Consider the following 20,803-nt stretch of genomic DNA (forward strand, 5'->3'; position numbering starts at 1 on the left):
GGCATTTCTTGTTCCAGGGCAGCCCTGTGCTGCCCCACCCCCACCTTGCCAAGCTCAGAACATTAGCATCAGAGCAGGTCAAGGTGGGGCTGCATTGCTAATGCAGAGAGCGCAATTGAAGTCTCTGCACTAGAAGTGCCAAAATTCCAGTTTAATAACCAGAATTTTAGCTCTCAAAGTTACCAGGAGTGGCTTATTGCTGCCCTTGGTAACCCTGTGGGGCACTGCATCTGAGAAAACATACTCAACTTGCATCATGGCAGCAGTACCCCTGTCCACTGTAGAAACCCTGGGTCCAGAGTGCCAGTAGCTCCAGGTTTCCACAATGTCAACAGACACAGTTGCTCGTCATTAGAAGTGGTACGGTGGATGTATTGAATTGTTTTATTGTGGTATTAATTGAGAGCACTAGCACTTGCCAGTGTTCTTCAATTCCCCCAATATTCTGACAGCTGAAGAATAAATGCCCCATCACTGGTTAGGCATGTGGCTTGTAAGCCTATAACTAAGGAAAGGTAAAAATGTATTAAAATGTAATAATAAACTATAAGTATTGCAAGATTGCAACTTTTAAAGAATTCTATTAGTACCCCTAAAATTAGAGGGTTGTCTTTACACACACTTTTAACTCAGTTATGCCCAAGTAGGTTACAGCCCTCATAAAGAAGCAAAACATGAAAAACTGAGTAACATACATCAACACTTGAAAAACAAGTCACTATAGAAAAAACATCAAGGCCATGCTGCCATGATGCTGATTGAGCCACTGCCTAGCAACAGGAATAAGAATAGAGAAAATGATTGACTCCGGGAAGAGCAAATAAACTCAGCCGTTTTAAGGTGATTGGCGTTTTTATTAACTCCTTCCTTTTGCAGTACGCCCTCCCATTCACCAATAGCAATCCATCTTTCATTATTAGTTTTAGGAAGTACGCGCATCTACGGCCCAATAAGAGGCGTTTTTAGTTTCCCTATTTGAATGAGAAGGCAGTGACCAATGATACGCAGCTTCCCCACGCCAGGCAGTGGGGGTGGGCTCAATCGCTGTCGCTCAGGCTTAGAGGCCGAGGATCGATTTGTCCGTGTGTGTGTAGGGGGGTGAGAAGCGAAAGAGAAAATGGCGGCCGTAGCTGGTGCGCCCGGGCCGGGGGAAGGAGGAGAAAGCGAACAAGATAGTGAGACGATTCCCGGAGAGCGGAGGCTGGGAAGATTGTCATGCGAACCCATGGAGGCAGAGTTGGACTCGGAGAGGCGATCGCTTGTCCGCTGTGAGCCTTGCTGTGGGATGGAGATCGACACCCAGGAGAATGCAGGGCCTGATATTGAGCAGCTGGGCGACTCGGGGGCAGAACAACCCAGATTATGTGAGTGCCGCGGCGATGGGCTAGGGCCTGCTGGGCGGGATGACAGAGATGTGGGAGAGGAGACTATGCAAGTAGTGGATGAGCATGTCATGGCCTCAAAGCCAGTGGAAATGGAGTCTCAGTCCTGTCCTGAGAACTTCCTCCAAACCCAGTCTTCAGAGCAGAGCATCTCCGCATTCTCACAAGGGGCAGCAGTGGAGCAGGAGTGTATATCTGAGGAGCACTCTGAAGCCAGTCATACTGCCCTGCATCCACCAGAACCAGAGTTGCAAATGTATGTTCCACAGCTAGAAGAATCTGAATTCCAACAGCTTCAGATGCACAGTGATGTGCTACAGCCACCATATACTGATATCTTGCAGATGCCAGGTGATGTTTCTCAGCTGCCAGAACCTGATGCCCAACAGCTGCAGGTGCACAGTGAGGTTCCTCAGGCGCTAGAACCTGAGCTCCAACAACTGCATATGCATGGTAATGTTTCACAGCCACCAGAACCTGAATTCCAGCAACAGGAATCATATGTTCCACAGCCACCAGAACCTGAGGTCCAGCATCAGGAAATGTATGGGGGAGTTCCAAGGCCACTAGAACTTGAGGTCCAACAGCAGGAGATGTATGGGGATGTTTCACAGCCAGCAGCACTTGAGGTCCAACCACTGAAACAAGAGTTAGATCAAGTACAGAAAATAGTGGTCCAACAAGATATGCAGCAGGAACTGCCCATCTCTTTGCAAGTAATGCAGGTACAAGATACTGAACACATCTGTGTAAATTATAAGCCCTTAAATGGCCCAGTACCAGAGGAAACTGTTTCTGGGGGATTTATTGCTCAGGAGCCTTTGTCTATAGGGGAAGTTTTACTTAAAGAGGCCCTGCTTGTGGAGAAAGGTGTTTCTGGGGAAGCACTGTCTGTAGGGGATACAAAAGTCCTCTCTGTGGGGGACATAAGGTCAGAGTCTATAGGACAAGCAGGGCCAGAAGAAACAATATCTATAATAAAAACAAACCATGGGGAAGCTCTGTCATTAAGAGAAGAGGGCCCTGGTGACACAATCCCTCTTTTTAACAAAGGCTTTAATGATCCCCCGTCCATGCAGAAATCCAGTTTTGGGGAAATCCTGCCCATACAGACTGACTATGCAGAAGAGCTTCTGCCCATAAGGGAAAACAGGCCTGCGGAAGGCAGTTTGAGTGGGGCCCTTCTTGATCAGCGGGGAAATATAGCTACAGAAAAGGATACTGAGGAATCTCCAGATGTAGGCTATACCACATGTGGAGTGAAATCGGCTGCTGGAAAAATCCTATCCCAGGAGGAGCTTGTTCCTGAAATAGCAAAGGAACAGGCTGCCACTGAGTCTCTCCCTGTAATAGAGACCATATCAGGGGAAGTGTTAGCTGTCCAGGAGCCATTCACTATGGTAAGCCTAACCCAACAGAAAGGTTTAGATGTCACTCCTATAAAGCAGTCTGGTCTGCTGAAAATCTGTGCACTGGAAACCCAGCCCCAGGGCTCACAGAAAAACTTTCCATCTGACAGTGAGCATTTATTAGAAGAGGCTCAAGAGGAACCACTTTCAAAAGGTCTGCATTTAGAGAAAGTGGAACCAACATTTCAGGAAGCCCAAAATACACATGTACCAGAGTCATGCAGTTTACCCCAGAATTGCATACCAGATGATCAGCACATCAAAGAATTAGTGCCTGAGTGCCAGCGCACACAAAAACCTGCTAATGTACAAGGCCCAGTGTCTGGTGACATTCTTCAGCCAGATAAAGAATCTATGGAACTCTATCAGCAACACAGTTTAGAATTCATAGGGGCCCACCACAACAGACTACTACCTGTGGATGTACAGACTTCATCAGAGTCTTTCTCAGAGACCAAACAATATATAGGGGGCCCAGTATCTGAGAAGAATCAGAAAGTACAAAATGAGGAGCCGGGTCCCGATAGCATCAACCTGAAAGTATCTTCTGTAGAAACAGAATCATCTTTAGATGCAGTCTGTGGGGCTGGTAACATGGGTCAGGAAATGGATTCATTATCCAAATCACTGGGTATTCCTAACCATATTTCTTTTGAAAAAGATCACTTGTCCCCTTTATTCATCGTTCAATCGGATGGAAGGAATGTTTCCTGTTTAGAGAATAAGAAAACACATGAACTTTGTATGACAGTAGATACATTCTTAAAAACATATCCAAACAAACTAGGTGAGGAGAATAACACAAAGAACATTACCTGCAGACTTGAGATTGTCTCTGACAATCCAGAATTACAATCAGACCAGTTATCTAAAGATATGGCAATGGAAACCATAAATGGTTCTGATTCTGAGAACGTTGCATTTGCTCATGAACTAATCCCCACTGATAAGCCAGTCACAGAAGACACTGTTCTAAACCTTGAGCCTATTCCACTGGAGACTGCTGTGGTTCCTGGTCCAACCTCCATAAAAACAGTATATGGTATACACACGAATTCTGAATTTGTGTCTGTTTCTGCAGTGGACTATATGGGCATCAACCAAGGACAGATTGCTCCTGAAAACAGAAAAGCAAGAAGTGAACAATTACCCAGAGAACCTTTCTTGCAAAGACAGCCTATTCCCATGATTCTTTCAGAAGTCACAGATAGTGGAATCTATACAGGACTATGTTTGGAGGAGGCTAAGTTCTCTTCTAATAATGGGTCGGAGGCAAGCCTAAATTACTCAGAATGTGACAATAGATCTGTGGGGACAACTGAGGGTTCTGTTGTGACTTCTGGAATTGACAGCCTCATCCCTGGTTCTGAAGTTCAGGTCACCCTTGATCACATAATTCAGGATGCACTGGTGGTTTCTTTCTGCCATGGAAACAGAATTTTCTCAGGGGTTTTAATGGATCTTTCGAAAAGGTACGACAGTCCAACTAAATCTGGGTTTTGTTTTAAAAGGGAAAATATTTATAGTATATTACTGCAAATTAAACCATCATGTTATTGTTCATTTACATTGTACATTTAACTCTTTTCCAGATCTGTAACAAAGATCTTTTTTTTAAAGGTTTAGCATATTTTTCATTAATAACAGCCCTGAGGGCAGGGATTATTTGTTTTAAAGAGAAAGTATACTCACTGAAGGGGGAGCCAAATGTTATGCACCCTCCAGTGATTATAATCGCTTACCTGAGACCCCAGGCCAGTGCTCTTGGAAGACCATATCAGTCGTCTTTTGCTTTTAGATCTTCTCTGTGGCCCGTACTGGGTGTGCATGCGCAGTATAGTGAAAAGCCAATTTTCCATTTTACTATGCACCCAGGCAGGACCATAGAGAAGATCCAGGAAGATGGTGGTGTGGCTTTCCTACAATAGTACCCTCAGCAACCCACCTCCCAGAGGTCTTGGGTAAAGGTGGCCGTACACGTAAAGATCCGCTCGCCTGGCGAGGTTTCCAAGCGAGCGGATCTTTTCCCGATATCTCCACCTACGGGTGGGCGATTATCGGGGGAATTTAGGCTAATTCAGTTGTTTGGCCCTTATAACGACTGCAATGGACGCAGACGGTTCCGGGACTGCACCTACACGGGCCGATAAGCTGCCGAATCGGCCTAAGGGACCGATATCGGCAGCTACAATTGGCCCGTGTATGGCCACCTTTAATGATTATAATCCCTGGTGCCTAACATTTTGTGGTTATACCCCAGTGATTATACCTTTTTTTTCTCCTAATCATAATTACTAGAAAGCACATGCTTTTTTTCTCCTTTAATTGCTTTACTGGCCTGTGTGGAATGTACAGTGTGCCTGGAACTGCACTGTGTATTTCCCTGTTTTGTGTAGTCAGGGCTGTATTTTCTATATAAGTCACCCATGGGCAGCAAGTGCCTAGGGCAGCAGATTTATAGGGTAGCCCTTGGTACCTATGTTGTATAAAGAAAATGTTTCTTTTATCTTCTGGCACATAAGCAGGATAGTCTTTATGTGTGCACTAATCATCTAAGACATGGGTGTCTCTCATCTTGCACTGTGAAATTTAGCCACGGTTGTCTGGAAGTGGGAAATCCCTGTCCATGCGTTGCATTATGTGCCATCGAAGTAAGGGAAGCCTTAGGCACTTTGCTCACCGGCTTTTTATTTCTTCTGTGGTCCTTCCATGTTAGTACATATGGGCAGTATTGCTATGGGCAGTATTGCTAAGGCCAGAAAAGTAGGTAGGACCTATACTAAAGCTAAAATTATACTACTGGACAGTGTGGTAGGATCTTCTTCATCACTTTTTCTGGTGAAAGTTTTTTTGCTATCTTTTAATTTTTTACTTCTGTGTTGAAACAGAGGGAAACGAGAATAATTTACCTGATTCCCCAAGACTCGCATGTATAAATTATTGCTTATTGGGAAGAAATGCAGATGTGAGCATACCCATGGTCCTAGCCCTGTTCTAAAATAACCCTCCTGCTGAATGCCCAACTATGCATGACAGTGAAACTGGTGCTTATTAGGAAGGTATAAAAGTACTGGATTTTTTCATGTTTCTAACCTGTGAGCCTAATTGCATCTGTCCAAATGTTTGGAGAAACGGGTTGTGGGAATAGATGGTCTAGTGATAACAAAGCCTGAATCTGGTGTGTATGTATGTATAACTTTATTTATAAAGCGCCACAAGGGTACGCAGCGCTGTACAATCTTACAGAATACAAAATTACACACAGGGAGGACAAGTGATATAATAAATAAATACAATAAATATATATATATATAAGTGCCATGTGGTATGAGACACAGTAAGGGTAGGGGGTCCCTGCCCCGTAGAGCTTACAATCTAAGTGGTTGGGTAACATACAACCACAAACTGGAAGGTAAGAGTGCACCAGGTATGGGCATTTGCCCTTAAAGGAACAGTAACACCAAAAAATGAAAGTGTATAAAAGTAATTAAAATATAATGTGCTGCTGCCCTGCACTGGTAAAAGCTGTGTGTTTACTTCAGAAAGTCTACTATAATTTATATAAATAAGCTGCTATGTAGCCATGGAGGCAGCCATTCAAAGGAGAAAAGGCACAGGCACATAGCAGATAACAGATAAAACACTATTGTATTCTACAGAACTTATCTGTTATCTGCTATGTAACCTGTGCCTTTTCTCCTTTTTTCCAGCTTGAATGGCTGCCCCCATGGCTACACAGCAGCTTATTATATCAATTATAGTAGTGTTACTGTAGCAAACACACCAATTTTACCAGTGCAGGGCAACAGTGCATTATATTTTTATTACTTTAAAGCTCTTTCATTTTTTAGTGTTACTGTTCCTTTAAGCGCAGGACTGGGCAAAATAATGTTTTAGTGCTTCATAAGGTAACAGCTGTAGGATTCCTCAGTATCCACTGTGTTTTTTAAAATACTCATGCACTGATGAGTTTGCATACTAATCAGCTAAGTATGCCCCTCAGCTGAAAACTGTCAGGGTTTTTGCTGTAGTTCCCTCCTACTGACTTCTTACTGCTATCTAGTAAGGTGGACTTTTTGCTTTTGTTGTTTGATATCTAAAGTTTTAATTGTGAGCCTGAGTCCTCTGTATAGATACAGTGGGTATGTGTACTCTTTATTATACCAGGTGCTTCCAAGACTGGCTGGGGTTGCACTGCTGTAGCAGTAATAAACCTCCTTTTTTGTGTCTGCACCTAACAACCAGCCTTCCTCCAGGGTTCTGACTGGCTAGCAAGTCCATACTATCTAGTTAGGGGCATGTGCCCCTCTTGGCTTCTTTGTATTGTGTTTGATACCTGAAGTCTTTATTTGTAAGCCTGAGTCCTCTGTGCAGACACAGCGGTATGGGGTACTTATTATTAAACCAGCTGTTTCTAGGACTGGCTTGGGGTTTGCCCTGCTGAAGCAGTTTTTTTTTACCTCCTTCCTTTTTATTCTGCACTTTTCCTTATTCTGCTGTGCATTTCAGTGAGATAAAGGTCTTCTCTTAGAGATTTAATTCCTTTTTGGTGGGTATGAACCCAGTTGTAGTTTAACTACATCTGTGGAGTTGTTGACGTCACAGTTCTTTTCTCTTATTTGATGTATTGGCAGGCATTTTTCTGGTGTTTGCTAGTGCATTAGAAACCAACATCATTTGGCTAGCATTGGACAGGCATTACAGCTGGCCTTTGTTATGGCCTTAGGCTAATGCCACACCATGTGTATGGCGTATATTTTTAGCAAGCTGAAAAACACTTGCCAAAAATACGCACGTGTAACCGAAATCCTTATAAAAACGTGAGACTTTGCATTCTCTCACGTTTTTATTCAGATTTTGGCTACATGTGCTTGCACCCGAACGTATTCCATTAATTCGGTTGCAGGCACAGGTAGGAGCAAATGGGGCGTATAGCGTGTATTTTCGGCAAGTGCTTTTTGGCTTGTCGAAAATATACGCCATACGCATGGTGTGGCATTAGTCTTCAGCTTGCATTGCCACTGGTCTTTGTGTGTCTGCTGGCCCTTGTGATGGCCTTTGGCTCATGTGTCTGCTGTCCCTGGCCCTTGTGATGGCCTTTGGCTCATGTGTCTGCTGTCACTGGCCCTTGTGATGGCCTTTGGCTCATGTGTTTGCTGTCACTGGCCCTTGTGATGGCCATAGTCTATTGGCCCTGGTGATGGCCTTTCTCTGTGGGGGTTGCTGGCCTTTGTGGACATCTAAGCTTTTAGCTCAGGTGTCCGCTGGCCCTTTTGATGCCCTTTGGCTCTCATGTCTGCTGGCCCTGGTGATGACCTATGGCTGCTGTGTCCATTGGTCTTGGTCATGGCCTTTGGCTGCTGAACCTTTAGCTCAGGTGTCCACTGGGCCATTGGCTCACATGGTGCTCACATGATTGCTTGCTGACCTCTTCCTGGCCTGTAACTTATGTGGTTGCCGATCTTTGGTCCTTCATGCATTTGGCTTCCAGACTTGTTGTGGAAGACAAATGTGACCTCTGCCTTTTCTGTCGCCTTTAGTGTATGTGGCCTCCAGCCTTGCTGTGGTCCTTGGCTCTTGTGGCCTCTTGCCTTTGCTGTGGTCCTTCTGACTTTACTACTGTCCTTGCATGCTTGGCAGCTGCACCAGTATTTGGCATGCTTGGCACCTGGGTTTCTCCAGGAAAGCTCAGATGCTAGCTGTTGATTGCCCTGAATTGTGCAGTCAGTAGCTAGTTTTGTGCTGACTGGTATTCAGAAGCTGTTGGTTGGGCCTGTGTTGTTGGGTTTTATATTGTTCCATTTTTGTTTGCTTTGCTTTTGTAATTCCTGGCTAGTGGACTAGTGTTTTGCAGGTGCAAAAACTAGCTAGTGCATTAGTAGTTGCATGTGTAGAAAGTGACTTGTACATCAGGGATTGCAGGAGCAGTGCTAGCTGATGTGCTAGCAGCCTTCTTATTTGGTGGTTGGCATGCACTGCAATTGGCCTGGACATCAGTGTCTACAGGTGTGGAAGCTGTTACTGCTCATGCTAGGTCAACTAATTAGTCACTTGCGGACTAATTAGTTGACCTAGCATGAGCAGTTTGCATGTGCAGTACCTTAACACAAGTTAAGTGATGGTTTGGTAGCCTCTTGAGGTCAGTAGTTCTGTGTGGGGGAAAGTTTGGTGCCAGCCTTGCATGGGCTATAGCAGGCTTGGGTCCCTAGGTTTTTTGTTGGTGTGTCCTTGAACTATAGGACTAAGCTGTGTGATGTCGGCACAGGTTGGTCGATCTTGTGCTGATATCTGGTTTGTGTTAAGGTTTTCAACACTGATGTGAGCTGCTACTAATGAGTGATGGGGCTAGAGGCTAGTTGGTGCCAAGCCTTATTTTCTAGGACTGCAGATTAGTGCTGAGGGTTGTTTTCATAGTTCCAGCACTAGTAGTAAATGTGTCCAAGATGTTGCCAGATTCTGGTATGAATTATCTGATCTGCTGGTGGTTGCACTAGCTGATGGTTACATTAGCAATCTGGTTAGTGTCAGGGTTCTGGTTAGTGTCAGGGTTCTGGTTAGTGTCAGGGTTCTGGTTAGGTCCACTAGTATCAATGTCATGTTCTATTGTTTAAGGGCTCTGGCACACAAGGCAATCAAGGCCGCCGCGTATGCCATCCCATTGGCGATTTACATTTTCGCCGGTGGGATGGCATTTCGGGGAGATTAGTCACCCACAAACAGGGAGATTTGTCACGAGCGACAATCTTCTAATCCAGTGCTGTCCGCATGTGGCCCGCGACCCCCCTCTGTGTGGCCCCCCACCTGTCTGGCTGCTTTGATGGCTTACCTTTGAGTAAGCATTAAATAGTATCAGTACTGAGATTAACTGGCCCCCTGCATGGTTCTCACCTCAGATTCAGGCTGTAATCCCCCTGTATTGTTTAAATATGTAATCCCCTGTGTTTTTCACACCTTTTAATACCTGCATTGTTCACCCCCTGCAGTGTTCACACCTCAGGCTCAAACTGTAATCACTCCCATTGTTCACTTCTTCACACCTTAGACATAGGTACTGTAGGCAGAGTATGGCACATACAGCCAGCATAGGGCAGGTAGAGTATGGCACACACAGGCAGCATAGGTCAGGGAGGGTATGGCACACACAGGAAGGGTAGGGCAGGCAGAGTATGGCACACACAGGGTAGGGCAGGCAGAGTATGGCACACAGAGGCAGCATAGGGAAGGCAGAGTATGGCACACACAGGCAGGGTAGGACAGGCAGAGTATGGCACACACAGACAGCATAGGACAGGCAGAGTGCTGCCTGTGTGTGTCATACTCTGCTTGCCCTATGCTGCTTGTGGGAGGTGAACCTGGCAGGGGTTTGTTGTGGGAGTTTGTTAGCAGTTGGAAATAGCCATTAAATGGTCCCTAAGGTGTGTAATTATGTACTGGGGGTTGCTCTGCTATCCACAGGGGAGGAGGAGGCATATGGAATTTAAGGGTATATCTTAATATGACATAATTCTTTCACATATGAATGATGGTTGATATCCCCACAGTAAGGACCAAGCATTTGGGATTTTGCTGTGCTACCACCATTGTGATAAAATAGGTGTGGTTTGAAGTGGGTGGTTTCAAAAAGGGGAGTGGTCAAAACTGGCTTCCATTAGCGGCCCTCCACCATGTATGCTAGAGAAATTCCGGCCCTCGGCACCGTAGAAGTTGGACAGCACTGTTCTAATCAATAGAAGGCCTAACGAAATGGTTGGGCCTAAAAAAAATTAGCCCCCATTATTTTTAGGGTGGGTCACTTGATTCCCTTAAAAGTCACTGGCTAAATTTTTAAGCCCCCTTAGTGATTATAATCATTAAAGAAGAAGGAAAGGCTGTCACTTGGGGGTGCCAAAATGTTAAAGTGACTTAGCCTTTCCTTCTTCTTTAATGATTATAATCACTAAGGGGGCTTAAAAATTTAGCCAGTGACTTTTAAGGGAATCAAGTGACCCACCCTAAAAATAATGGGGGCTAATTTTTTTTAGGCCCAACCATTTCGTTAAGCCTTCTATTGATTATTACTGAAATGGCCAATAAGGTGTGTGGTAAATATACCTGATGCCTTTTTTTACATTTTAAATAAATGCATGAAGGGAAACTATATACACCCAAACAAATGATTGTAAAATTATTTAGAATGCTCTTCTGGATTTATCATTTTTTTAAATTTAGTTTTGATGCTATTAGCAGCTTTACTTTGGGGTGCTTGCCAGATTTAAGCTGTATTTTGGCTGCCGCTGTTTCTTGGAAAGTCCAAGAGCAACTTTGTTACTAGATCCAGGCATAATTAGATGCTCAGCTTGCTTAAAGTAATCCTTTGCAAGACTGAAAACTTGTACATCCTATTTAAATTCATACAAAAGTAACAAAGCGACAAGACGATTAAAGACACCACGTGTGTAAGTAGGATATACAAGTAGTTGCTGGATTCATGCTGAATCCTTGTGAATGCTTTCATGTGATTCCAATGTAGAGAGTGCTATTCTGAGACAGTTTGCAGTTGGTCTTCATTTTTTATTATTTGCTGGTTTTGAATTATTTAGCTTTTTTGTTCAGCAGCTCTCTCTAGTTTGGAATTTTAGCAGCTATCTGGTTGCCAGGGTCCAATTTAACCTAGCAACCAGGCTGTTGCTTGAAAGAGAGACAGGCTGTTGTTTGAATAGATGAGAGATGAAACAGAAAAAGAAGGAATAAAGAGTAACATTAAAATGGCAGCCTTACAGAGAAATAGTTTTTTTGCTACTGGGGTTAGTGACCCCCAATTGAAAGTTGGAAAGAGGCCATATTAAAAGTTAGCCAAAAGGTGAACTACTGCTTTAATGTTTTTTTTAGAGCAGGACTGTATAAAGAGGGCCATATGTAGGCTGAAAAAAGCTGCTGATGGACAGTGTAGGCCACTTATCCACCCAAAATTCGTACAGAAGTCAATTGAGCAGATTTTATTTTCCTGTCGGATCGAGGACTGGATCCGTGTATTGATGCAATGCTTGATCTGATGTCTTGCACAGCACCAATTTTGATCTGATTGTTAAGCCCTCGGGACACCTCAACGTAGGAATATCGGGAAAGATCCACTCATTTGGTGACATTGCCCACTTTACCTGGTGGCCTGTGGGGCTGAGTTCAAGCCACAGAGGCTTCTTCTGTGGCCACTGCTTTAAGAATTTGTGTGATTTTTCTCCTACTTTGAAAGGCTAGGAGGTTGTGCCACTTTGTGTGTCATACAAAGCATTTCCCTTTGATCTGGTGAGATTTTTTTTATTTATTTAAATATTTAACAATTGGTAATATGTTTTTAATGTTTATTCTACATAATTGTTTTATTTTTATGGAATTGCATGTCAGAAAGTTGATTAAAACATGCATTCAGTTGTCACAGCTGTTGAAATGCTGACTAAAGGACCATTGAAATCTTGTTGGGAGGGCTGTGCTTCTAGTTTATATAGAGTTATGTGCCTCTAGTTACTCATCAGCTCTATGTAATGAATGGGAGGTAAAAATAGAACAGGGTAATGTAGCAATACTTTGCTAAGCACATTACTTATTGTCGCTTGTGGCCTGCTTCTCCCTGTGGTATCTATATGGCACTAATAGGGGAAGGAGACAAATATTGACCATGTAACCCACATACAAATGAAATTGTTTATTGACAGATATCTTTCTACTATCAGTCGGGTTCTCAATTAGACAGAAAAATATCCTGAAAAGATGCATTATGTTTGCAAGTGCATGTTGCGTTGTCAAATGAGGAGTCAGAACTCCTCTTCAGATGCTGCAGTTCCAATCCATAAAGAACAGAACATGCAGCATATAGCCCCTCACATGGAATCTGGTATATGGCCACCTTTAGAATGTCCCATGTTTTATAGAGAGGCTTTTAAAGAATTAGTAAACCTTTTTTTTTCTATCAGTAAAATTACTCTAAACAGCCTCCAGAATTACCTACCTTTGTCCCAGCATTCTCTCTGACCTGGTTCCTCAGTCTGAAGGTGTTCGTTTTTCTTTGCTTCCTTGTGCAGAGTGAAGCCCCGCCCCACTTCCTGTTCAGTTCTCTTTTCAATTCGACAACCTGTTGTCGAAATGGAGAGCCTTCTGCGCATGCCTGGAGGCAGCAGGAGCCAGTCTGTGCATTAGCAGGGTTTTTTTTTTTTATGAGAGACCTGAACAGGAAGTGGGGCGGGGCTTCACTCTGCAGAAGGAAGCAAAGAAAAACTAACACCTTCTGACTGAGGATCCAGGTCAGAGAGAATGCTGGGACAAAGGTAGGTAATTCTGGAGGCTGTTTAGAGTCATTTTACTGATAGAAAAAAAAGGTTTACTAATTCTTTAAGGCCTTGTACAGTATGTCAGTATCCCCTTTCTGCATATCCACGTTGGTCGGGTCTGCCTTATTGCTTACTGCAGACAACAGTGGAAGCACCAGTACCTAGTAATTATTAACCCTAGTCCTGCTTTCTGTGGTTCAGCATTTAATCCGACCCATTAAAGGACATGTAAAGCCTACATTTGTCTACAATGCATATCAGTTGGGCACGTCTTCCCCCACCCAAATGGCGTCATTTGTACTGCATATATTCCCTCCGTTTGCTAGCACCATCACATTTTTCTAGAGCAAATGTCTAGAGACATTTTTCCTCTCATGCATAATCAGATACATTTAAATATGCAAACAGCATGCACACACAAAGACCCTTATTCAGCATACATTTAATCAAGAATGCAGACTCACACAGGCAGAACTATCTTTGATAAAATTTCTGCTTTGTTTGAGCTGAGCTCAGGAGAGGAGTTTAGGAGAAAAAAATTGAAGCAGACAGCTAGAGCTGAGTTTCTATGGGAACCAGCAATGCTATCTCTTCACTGGCTGCTAGACTGGAGGGCGTGTTTAGTAATCTGTGCTTAGAACAACTGAGCATGCCCACAAGCCAGAAGTCAAAGCAAATTCCTGAGGGAGGGGGCAGAGTGGGTTTCAGGAGGAGAAGGAAATCGAAGTGATTAAGGAGATGTTGCAGCCTTACTATTAACCTCTGGACAACCAGTGTGGCAGGTATTGAAAGATTTCAAACAGGCTGTTCACTGATTACATTTTTGTGTGTGGAGTTTACATGTCCTTTAAGCTCATAACCCAGTAACGGATAAGTAAAAGCAGTAGTAAAAGTTGCCTGTCTACAGTTCTTCCAGTATCCACAAGCATTCATCCCAAGTCTTGCAGATTAGGCCTCAGGACATGTGGCCACTACTTTAGGAAGTTGTGATCATGTCTGTGACCATTTAGCCTCCATACAAAGGCACTAAGCTGGCCATGCGCTCCCAGATTTATGCTGTCCAACCATCTGGTTGTTTCTGTAAGCTTTGTGGTCAGTTTCGACAGGCTGAAAATGATCAGTTACTTGCTGGAACCAACATTAGAAATGACTCCTCTAAGGCCACTGGAGACTAATTCTAATTGCTTAAAGGAGAAGGAAAGGCTAAGTCACTTGGGGGTGCCAAAATGTTAGGCACCCCCAAGTGACTTAGATCACTTACCTTTTACCCCGGGCTGGTGCCCCTGTACGGAGAGAACAGCACCAGCCCGGGGTACCTGTAGCGCTTCCTTCTTCCTGCTTCAGTGTGCGCGCATGCGCAGTCGAGTGAATAGCCGAACTTAAACAAGAAAGTCAGCTTTTCATTCGACTGCGCATGCGCCGGCTGATGGATTTCGCCGGCAGAAGAAAAAGGAAGGAGGAATCACTTCCTACAGGTACCCTGGGCTGGTGCTTTTTTCTCCTAACAGGAGCACCAGCCCAGGGTACAAGGTAAGCGATCTAAGTCACTTGGGGGTGCCTAACATTTTGGCACCCCCAAGGGACTTAGCCTTTCCTTCCCCTTTAAGGGTAGTGGCAGATGGCCCCGCAACAAATCTTCCTTGCCCTGGGCGACTAATCTCCCTGCAGTGCCATCCCACTAGCACTAATGTAAGTTGCCGGTGGGATGGCATACGCGTCGCTACGATTTGCGGAAGTTGCCTTGAGAGGAAACTTCGGGCGACTTCGGCAAATCTATGGTGATTTACATTCTTGCCGATGGGATGGCATTGTGGGGAGATTAGTTGCAGGACGACTTATCTCCCCTTCTGCCACTGCCCTGATTAGAAGAGTATTATTTAGAAAAGACAGGCTGGTTTTGATATTCATTTTCTATATGCAAAAATGGCTAGGATTTAACCAAATCCTTAATTTGCTGTATCCCACAAATGCTTTTGTACCTTTAAATAAGACTTTTTGTCCCTCAAATGTCACTCAGTATCTCTTGCTCAGTAGATGCCTTTTTTAACAATTATCAGTAAATAATAAGCATTGTCTGTTTTAGTAGCTGCTACTAGTAGCTCCATGTGTCTTCAACCTAAGGGCAGTGGCACATGTGGAGATTAGTCGCTTGTGATAAATCTTTATTACCACGGGCAACTAATCTCCCCATAATGCCATCCCACCTGCAAGAATGAGTGTGTTGGTTTGCACCTCTGGTAGGGTAAGCAATTTTGAAGTGATAGTTGGCCTGTAAGTAATATGTCAGCTTCCACTTGTATGCAGATGTTTGTCAATGCCTTGAGCAACTGATGGCAACTGGGCAATGGCACATGGGGAGCTTTGTTGTCTGAAAAGATATACACGGTCACAGTGCTTGGTTTTCCAAAGTTGCCTGATATTTTCTGCACAGGAAACTACTGTTGACTACAGAAAACAGAGCGCTCTGTATGCTTTCCCACCGGTGATTCATTTTTTTGCCTGTGGGACGGGATTTAGGGGAGATTTGTTTCCCACATTAGATGGATGAGGTTATGGCGCACAATTATATTTCCCTTAGTCACCCATGGTTAGCATTCACTAATGGTTAAATTCCCCCCTGCAGGCCAGGGGACAAGACCTCCTGCAAGGCTGGGGTTAGCCAGGAAGTACCTTTTATTAACATTCCTCCTGTTGAGCGAGTCAGGGAGTTTAAGTGCGCCCCATGTCCTCTGATGTCTGGTCGCTACAAGGGAGCTGTGCAGAGTCTTTGTATTTATGTATAACTGTATTTATAAAGCATCACAAGGGTACGCAGCGCTATACAATCTTACAATATACAAAATTACTCACAGGGAGGACAAGTGTTATAATAAATACAAAGTGCCATGTGGTATGAGACACAGTAGGAAGGAGGTCCCCTGTCCTGTAGAGCTTACAATCTAAGTGGTTGGGTAACATATAGGCACAAATTGGAAGGTAAGAGTGCACTAGGTATGGGCATTTGCCCTTAAGTGAAGGACTAGGCAAAACAATGTTTTAGTGCTCCATAAGGTAGCATCTAAATTTTATCTTACAGAGAGTGGGTGAGTGTTCCCGACGAAGGGATTCAGGGATAGAGTTCCAGTGGTAAGGAGCAGCGACATAGAAAGGTTTAAGACGAGAAAGTGCAGTGCGTGTGGATGGTGTAAAAAGACGGAGGCTCTGAGAGGAGCGGAGGAGACGACCAGGAACGTGCAGAGAGACCAGTGAAGAAATGCAGTGAGGAGCAGAGGAGTGAAGGGCTTTGAATGGTAGCAGAAGGATTTTGTAAGCTTTTCTTTGCTTAACAGGCAGCCATGCTAGAGAGCTTAAGTGAGGCTGAGCAGGTTCCCTCTTAGGAGAGAGCAGGAGGATCCTGGCAGCAGAGTTTAAGATTGATTGCAGGGCAGAGTGGTGGGAGTCTGGGAGGCCGGTTAGTAGGAGATTGCAGTAATCTAAACGGGAAAGGATAAGGGCATGGATTAGTGTTTTAGCTGTTCCTTGTAAAAGAAAGGGGCGTATCTTGGCAATATTGTGGAGGTAAAAGCGGCAGGTTTTGGCACTGTTATTAATATAGTTAGAGAAGGAGAGGGACTGGTCAAAGACGACCCCAAGGCAGCGTGCTGAATTTACAGGGTTAATGGTCATGCTGTCAATAGTGATGGTGAAAGGAGGAGAAGGGCTAGGTTTGGGCGGGAAGACCATGAGCTCTGTTTTAGCTAGGGTAAGTTTGAGGTGGCGTTGGTTCATCCAGGAGGAGATAGCCAGGAGGCAGTTAGCAATCTGGGTTTGAACATCAGAGGTTAGTGCAGGGGTGTCTAAATATATCTGGATGTCATCTGCATATAAGTGACCAAAAGAAGAAATAAGGTATCCTAAAGAGAGAGTGTACAGGGAGAACAGCAGAGGACCAAGCACAGAGCCCTGAGGCACCCCCACACTAAGCTGAGCCGGGGTAGAAGATTTGTTAGCAAGAGCAACAGAGAAGGAGCGGTTAGAGAGATAAGAAGAGAACCAAGATGCAGCTTGATTGCGGATACCCAGAGAATAGAGAATTTGCATAAGGACAGAATGGTTGACAGTATCAAAAGCAGAGGAAAGGTCCAGGAGAATGAGGACTGAGTAGCGTCCCTTGGCCTTGGCAGTCTGGAGATCATTAGCCACTCTACGTAAGGCCGTCTCAGTGGAGTGCGCAGGCCGAAAACCAGACTGCATAGGGTCCAGCAGATTTTGGGTGCAGAGGAAGTTAGTGACACGAGAAAAGACAAGACGTTCCAGGAGTTTAGAGGCTAGGGGCAGGAGGAAGACAGGACGGTAGTTAGAAAGGCAGGACGGGTCCAGTGAAGCCTTTTTAAAAATGGGTTTGACACATGCTTGTTTGAATAGAGAGGGAAAAGTACCAGAAGCCAGAGAGGAATTGAATATATGGGTAAGAGCTGGAGTAAGGGCAGGGGCACACTGTAGTAGTGATGAGGGCATAGGATCCAGTGAGCAGGTAGTAGGCGGAGAGGAACGGAGAAGCTGAGAAACTTTAAACTCTGTTACGAAATCAAAGGAGCTGAATACAGAAAGAGGAGATTTGGGAAAGTTGAGATTACTGGTTACTGGTTGGGAAAATTGTTTGTGGATAGAATCGACTTTGCTTCTAAAGAAGTCAGCAAAGTCCTGGGGTGTATGTTGAGATACGATTGATTCATTAGGTGAAGGATGAAGTAGTGAGTTAAATATGGAAAATAAGCGCTGTGGGTTTGATTTATTATTATTTACAAGTGTGTTATAGTATACTTGCTTGGCCTGGGATAGGGCAGTATTGAGACACACCATAAGAATTTTATAGTGGAGGAAATCCACTTTCACGTGAGATTTCCTCCAAATGTGCTCAGCAGATCGTGCACAGGAGCACAGAAATCACACCTGAGGGTTAAGCCAGGGACGAGGATTGTGGGCACGACTGCATTGCGGCTGCAGGGGGGCATGGGTGTTTGTTGCAGATGATAAAATAGAGTTGTAGGTATTTACCAGTAACTCAGGATCAGAGGAAGCACAGAAGGAGGAGAGATTAGAACTAAGAGAGTTAGAGTTAGCGGTTATATCAACCATTTGAGTGTTGCAAATCAGGGTTGTAGGCTGAGCATTAGTAGAAGGAGACGCATGCAAGATAGAAAAAGAAATAAGATGATGATGATCTGAGGAAAAGGCTCACTGTTAAATGCAGATCTAGATTTTTGGAAAAGACCAGATCTAGGAAATGACCATCCTTATGGGTAGCTGTATTAGTCCACTGCTGGAGATCAAAGGAGGAGGTTAGATGGAGAAATCGAGATGGCCAGGACTGAGAGGGGTGATCTATATGGCAATTGAAATCGCCTAAAATAATTGCAGGGGTGTCAGAGCATAGAAAAAAAGAGAGCCAGGATTCAAAGTCAGAGAGGAATGTAGTCAAGGATTTTGTAGAAGGAGGTCTGTAAATAACTGCCACCCACACAGAAAGAGAGTGAAAAAGCTGAACTGCAATGTACCTCAAAAGAAGGAAACCTGAAAGTAGGCGGTATAGGGGTTAGTTTAAAATGGCAATGAGGGGAGAGCAGAACCCCTACCCCTCCCCCACCGCCAGTAATGTGGGGAGTATGAAAGAAGGAAAGGCTGCCATTAGAGAGAGATGACTCAATAGCATTATCGTTCTGAGAGAGCTAGGTCTCTGTTATGGCAAACAGGTGAAAAGACTTAGAGCAAAACAGATCATGAATTAAAGTGGCCTTGTTAGTTACAGAGTGGGTATTAAGAAGAGCACAAGAGAATGTGAGATAAGAAGAGGAGAAAGTGGGAATTTGAATAAGGTTAGACAGCTTGGTAGTTTGTGAAGGTTTACGATGGAGGTCATAAAATCAACAAATTGGTGGAGACACAGAAATTTAGGGCCCCATACACGGGCCGATTCTAGCTGCTGATATCGGTCCCTTAGACCGATTCGGCAGCTAATCAGCCCGTGTATGGGCACTACCGATGGGCCTGCCCGACCAATATCTGGCCTGAAATCAGCCAGATATTGATCGGGCAGGTTAAAAAATCTAGTCAGATCGACCAACTTTGCCTATACCCATCGTTATAATTCGATAGTTTGGCCCCAGGGCAAAATGATCGAATTAGCCTGGATTTGCCCACCCGTAGGTAGAGGATATTGGGAGAAGATCCACTCGCTTGGCCACATCGCCAAGCGTGTGGATCTGAAGGTGTATGGGCACCTTTAGGGGCATGCAATATTGGTAATTGAGAATAAAAATAGAATAGTGCCACAATTACCAATAAAACTAGCAAATAATGCAGTATTCAGGGCCACAGTGGAAATGGAAATAGAATAGTGCAGCAATTACCAATACAACTAGCAAAAAATGCAGTGTTCAGGGCTGCAGTGGAGATGGAAATAGAATAGTGCAGCAATTACTTGTAGAATTAGCAGAAGAGAGAAGGTGTCAATTCCTAACTCCTTGTTAAAATCCCTTTTCAGTTCACTTGTGAATCATTCACTTTAGAAGGATTCACTCTTGCGCTGCTTTCCCAAATTCGTTTCTTAAGTTATAGGGGATGCCTCCCATTCTGAGGGTTAGGCTGGAGTGCACACTGCCCTATGGCTGGAAGAGGATGACAAGCGTCTAAGATTCTGGTGGAGGATAGAGTCGGACATCACCAGTAGTTACACAACGTAGCCAACACAGAGATTGGAAGGTGGTGATGCACAAGTTTTCCCTAAGGGGTCTGGGGCTAGCGGCCATCTTTGTGTGTGAAACTTTCTGCACAGGAGAACCAAGTATTTGCTGAATTGTTAGCCTCCGTTATTAAGCAAGCAGTCATTCAAGGTTTTCAGGTTTCTGCCTTCAAAAAGAGGCCAGACATTAACATGTTAGACATGAAGATTCTTTTTCTGACATATTGGATACAGATTTATTGGCCAAATTGGATGTTCAATCCCAGGGCTGTTCGAAAGAAGGGGAGATTGAGTTAGATGAAGACTCCACTTTTCATTTATCAGACATTGAGCCCTTAATCAAAGAAGTCAGACAGATCCTGACTTTTCCTTTGGAGACTACTATGGTTTCTTCAGCAGATAAACTGTTTTTTCCTTCTTCCTGTGCATTCTTCTTTAAAGGAAATAATTCTCAATGAATGAAAAAAAATGAAAAAAAAAAAACATAAACAGGGCACAAACAACAGAGAAGTATGACAAAAAATATCCCTTTGATGAATAAGACTCTTACGTTTTGGGATACTCCTCCAAAAGTGGATATAGCTATAGTAAGCTTGGGAAGAACACTATCTTACCAATGGGCAATGCTTGTAAACCAGTGGTGGCATGACTTCAGTTTCTAGAGCCCTAAAAGTCTGGCTTTCCGAGTTGGGGGATGTGATCTCTTCAAATGTGAAGAGGCCCAAATTGTTGGAGATGTTGGCAGATTGTAAATCTGCCACAGAATTTATTTCGGAAGCTTCTTTGGATTTAGTACATTTTTCTGCAAAATCAATGGCCCTATCTGTGGTGACGTGAAGAGCTCTTTGGCATAAACCAGATGCAGTTTCCAAAACCAATTTATGACAGTTACCCTTTGAGGGGGGAATGTTGTTTGGAGAGAAGCTTGATTTCCAGTTCTTAAAGGCAAAAAAAAATTTAAGATGCAGCAGTTTTAGTAAGTGATTGGTT

At 44.0% G+C, this 20,803-nt stretch overlaps 1 protein-coding gene across 2 annotated transcripts in view; it reads left to right on the forward strand.

The window, feature by feature from the left end:
• The first annotated feature begins 976 nt into the window (after nt 1–976).
• pwwp2a (PWWP domain containing 2A) overlaps nt 977–20,803 on the forward strand; it is a 31,752-nt gene continuing 11,925 nt past the window's right edge. Inside the window, exon 1 of one of the 2 annotated variants that reach the window (XM_004912753.4) lies at nt 977–4,263. In XM_004912753.4, the coding sequence (XP_004912810.1) occupies nt 1,118–4,263 (3,146 nt within the window). In that variant the 5' untranslated portion in view covers nt 977–1,117. The remainder of the gene's footprint in view (nt 4,264–20,803) is intronic. The other variant, XM_002940175.5, reaches the window with a different exon arrangement.

The sequence above is a fragment of the Xenopus tropicalis genome, chromosome 3 (genome assembly GCF_000004195.4).
Source record: "Xenopus tropicalis strain Nigerian chromosome 3, UCB_Xtro_10.0, whole genome shotgun sequence".
NCBI lineage: Eukaryota > Metazoa > Chordata > Amphibia > Anura > Pipidae > Xenopus > Xenopus tropicalis.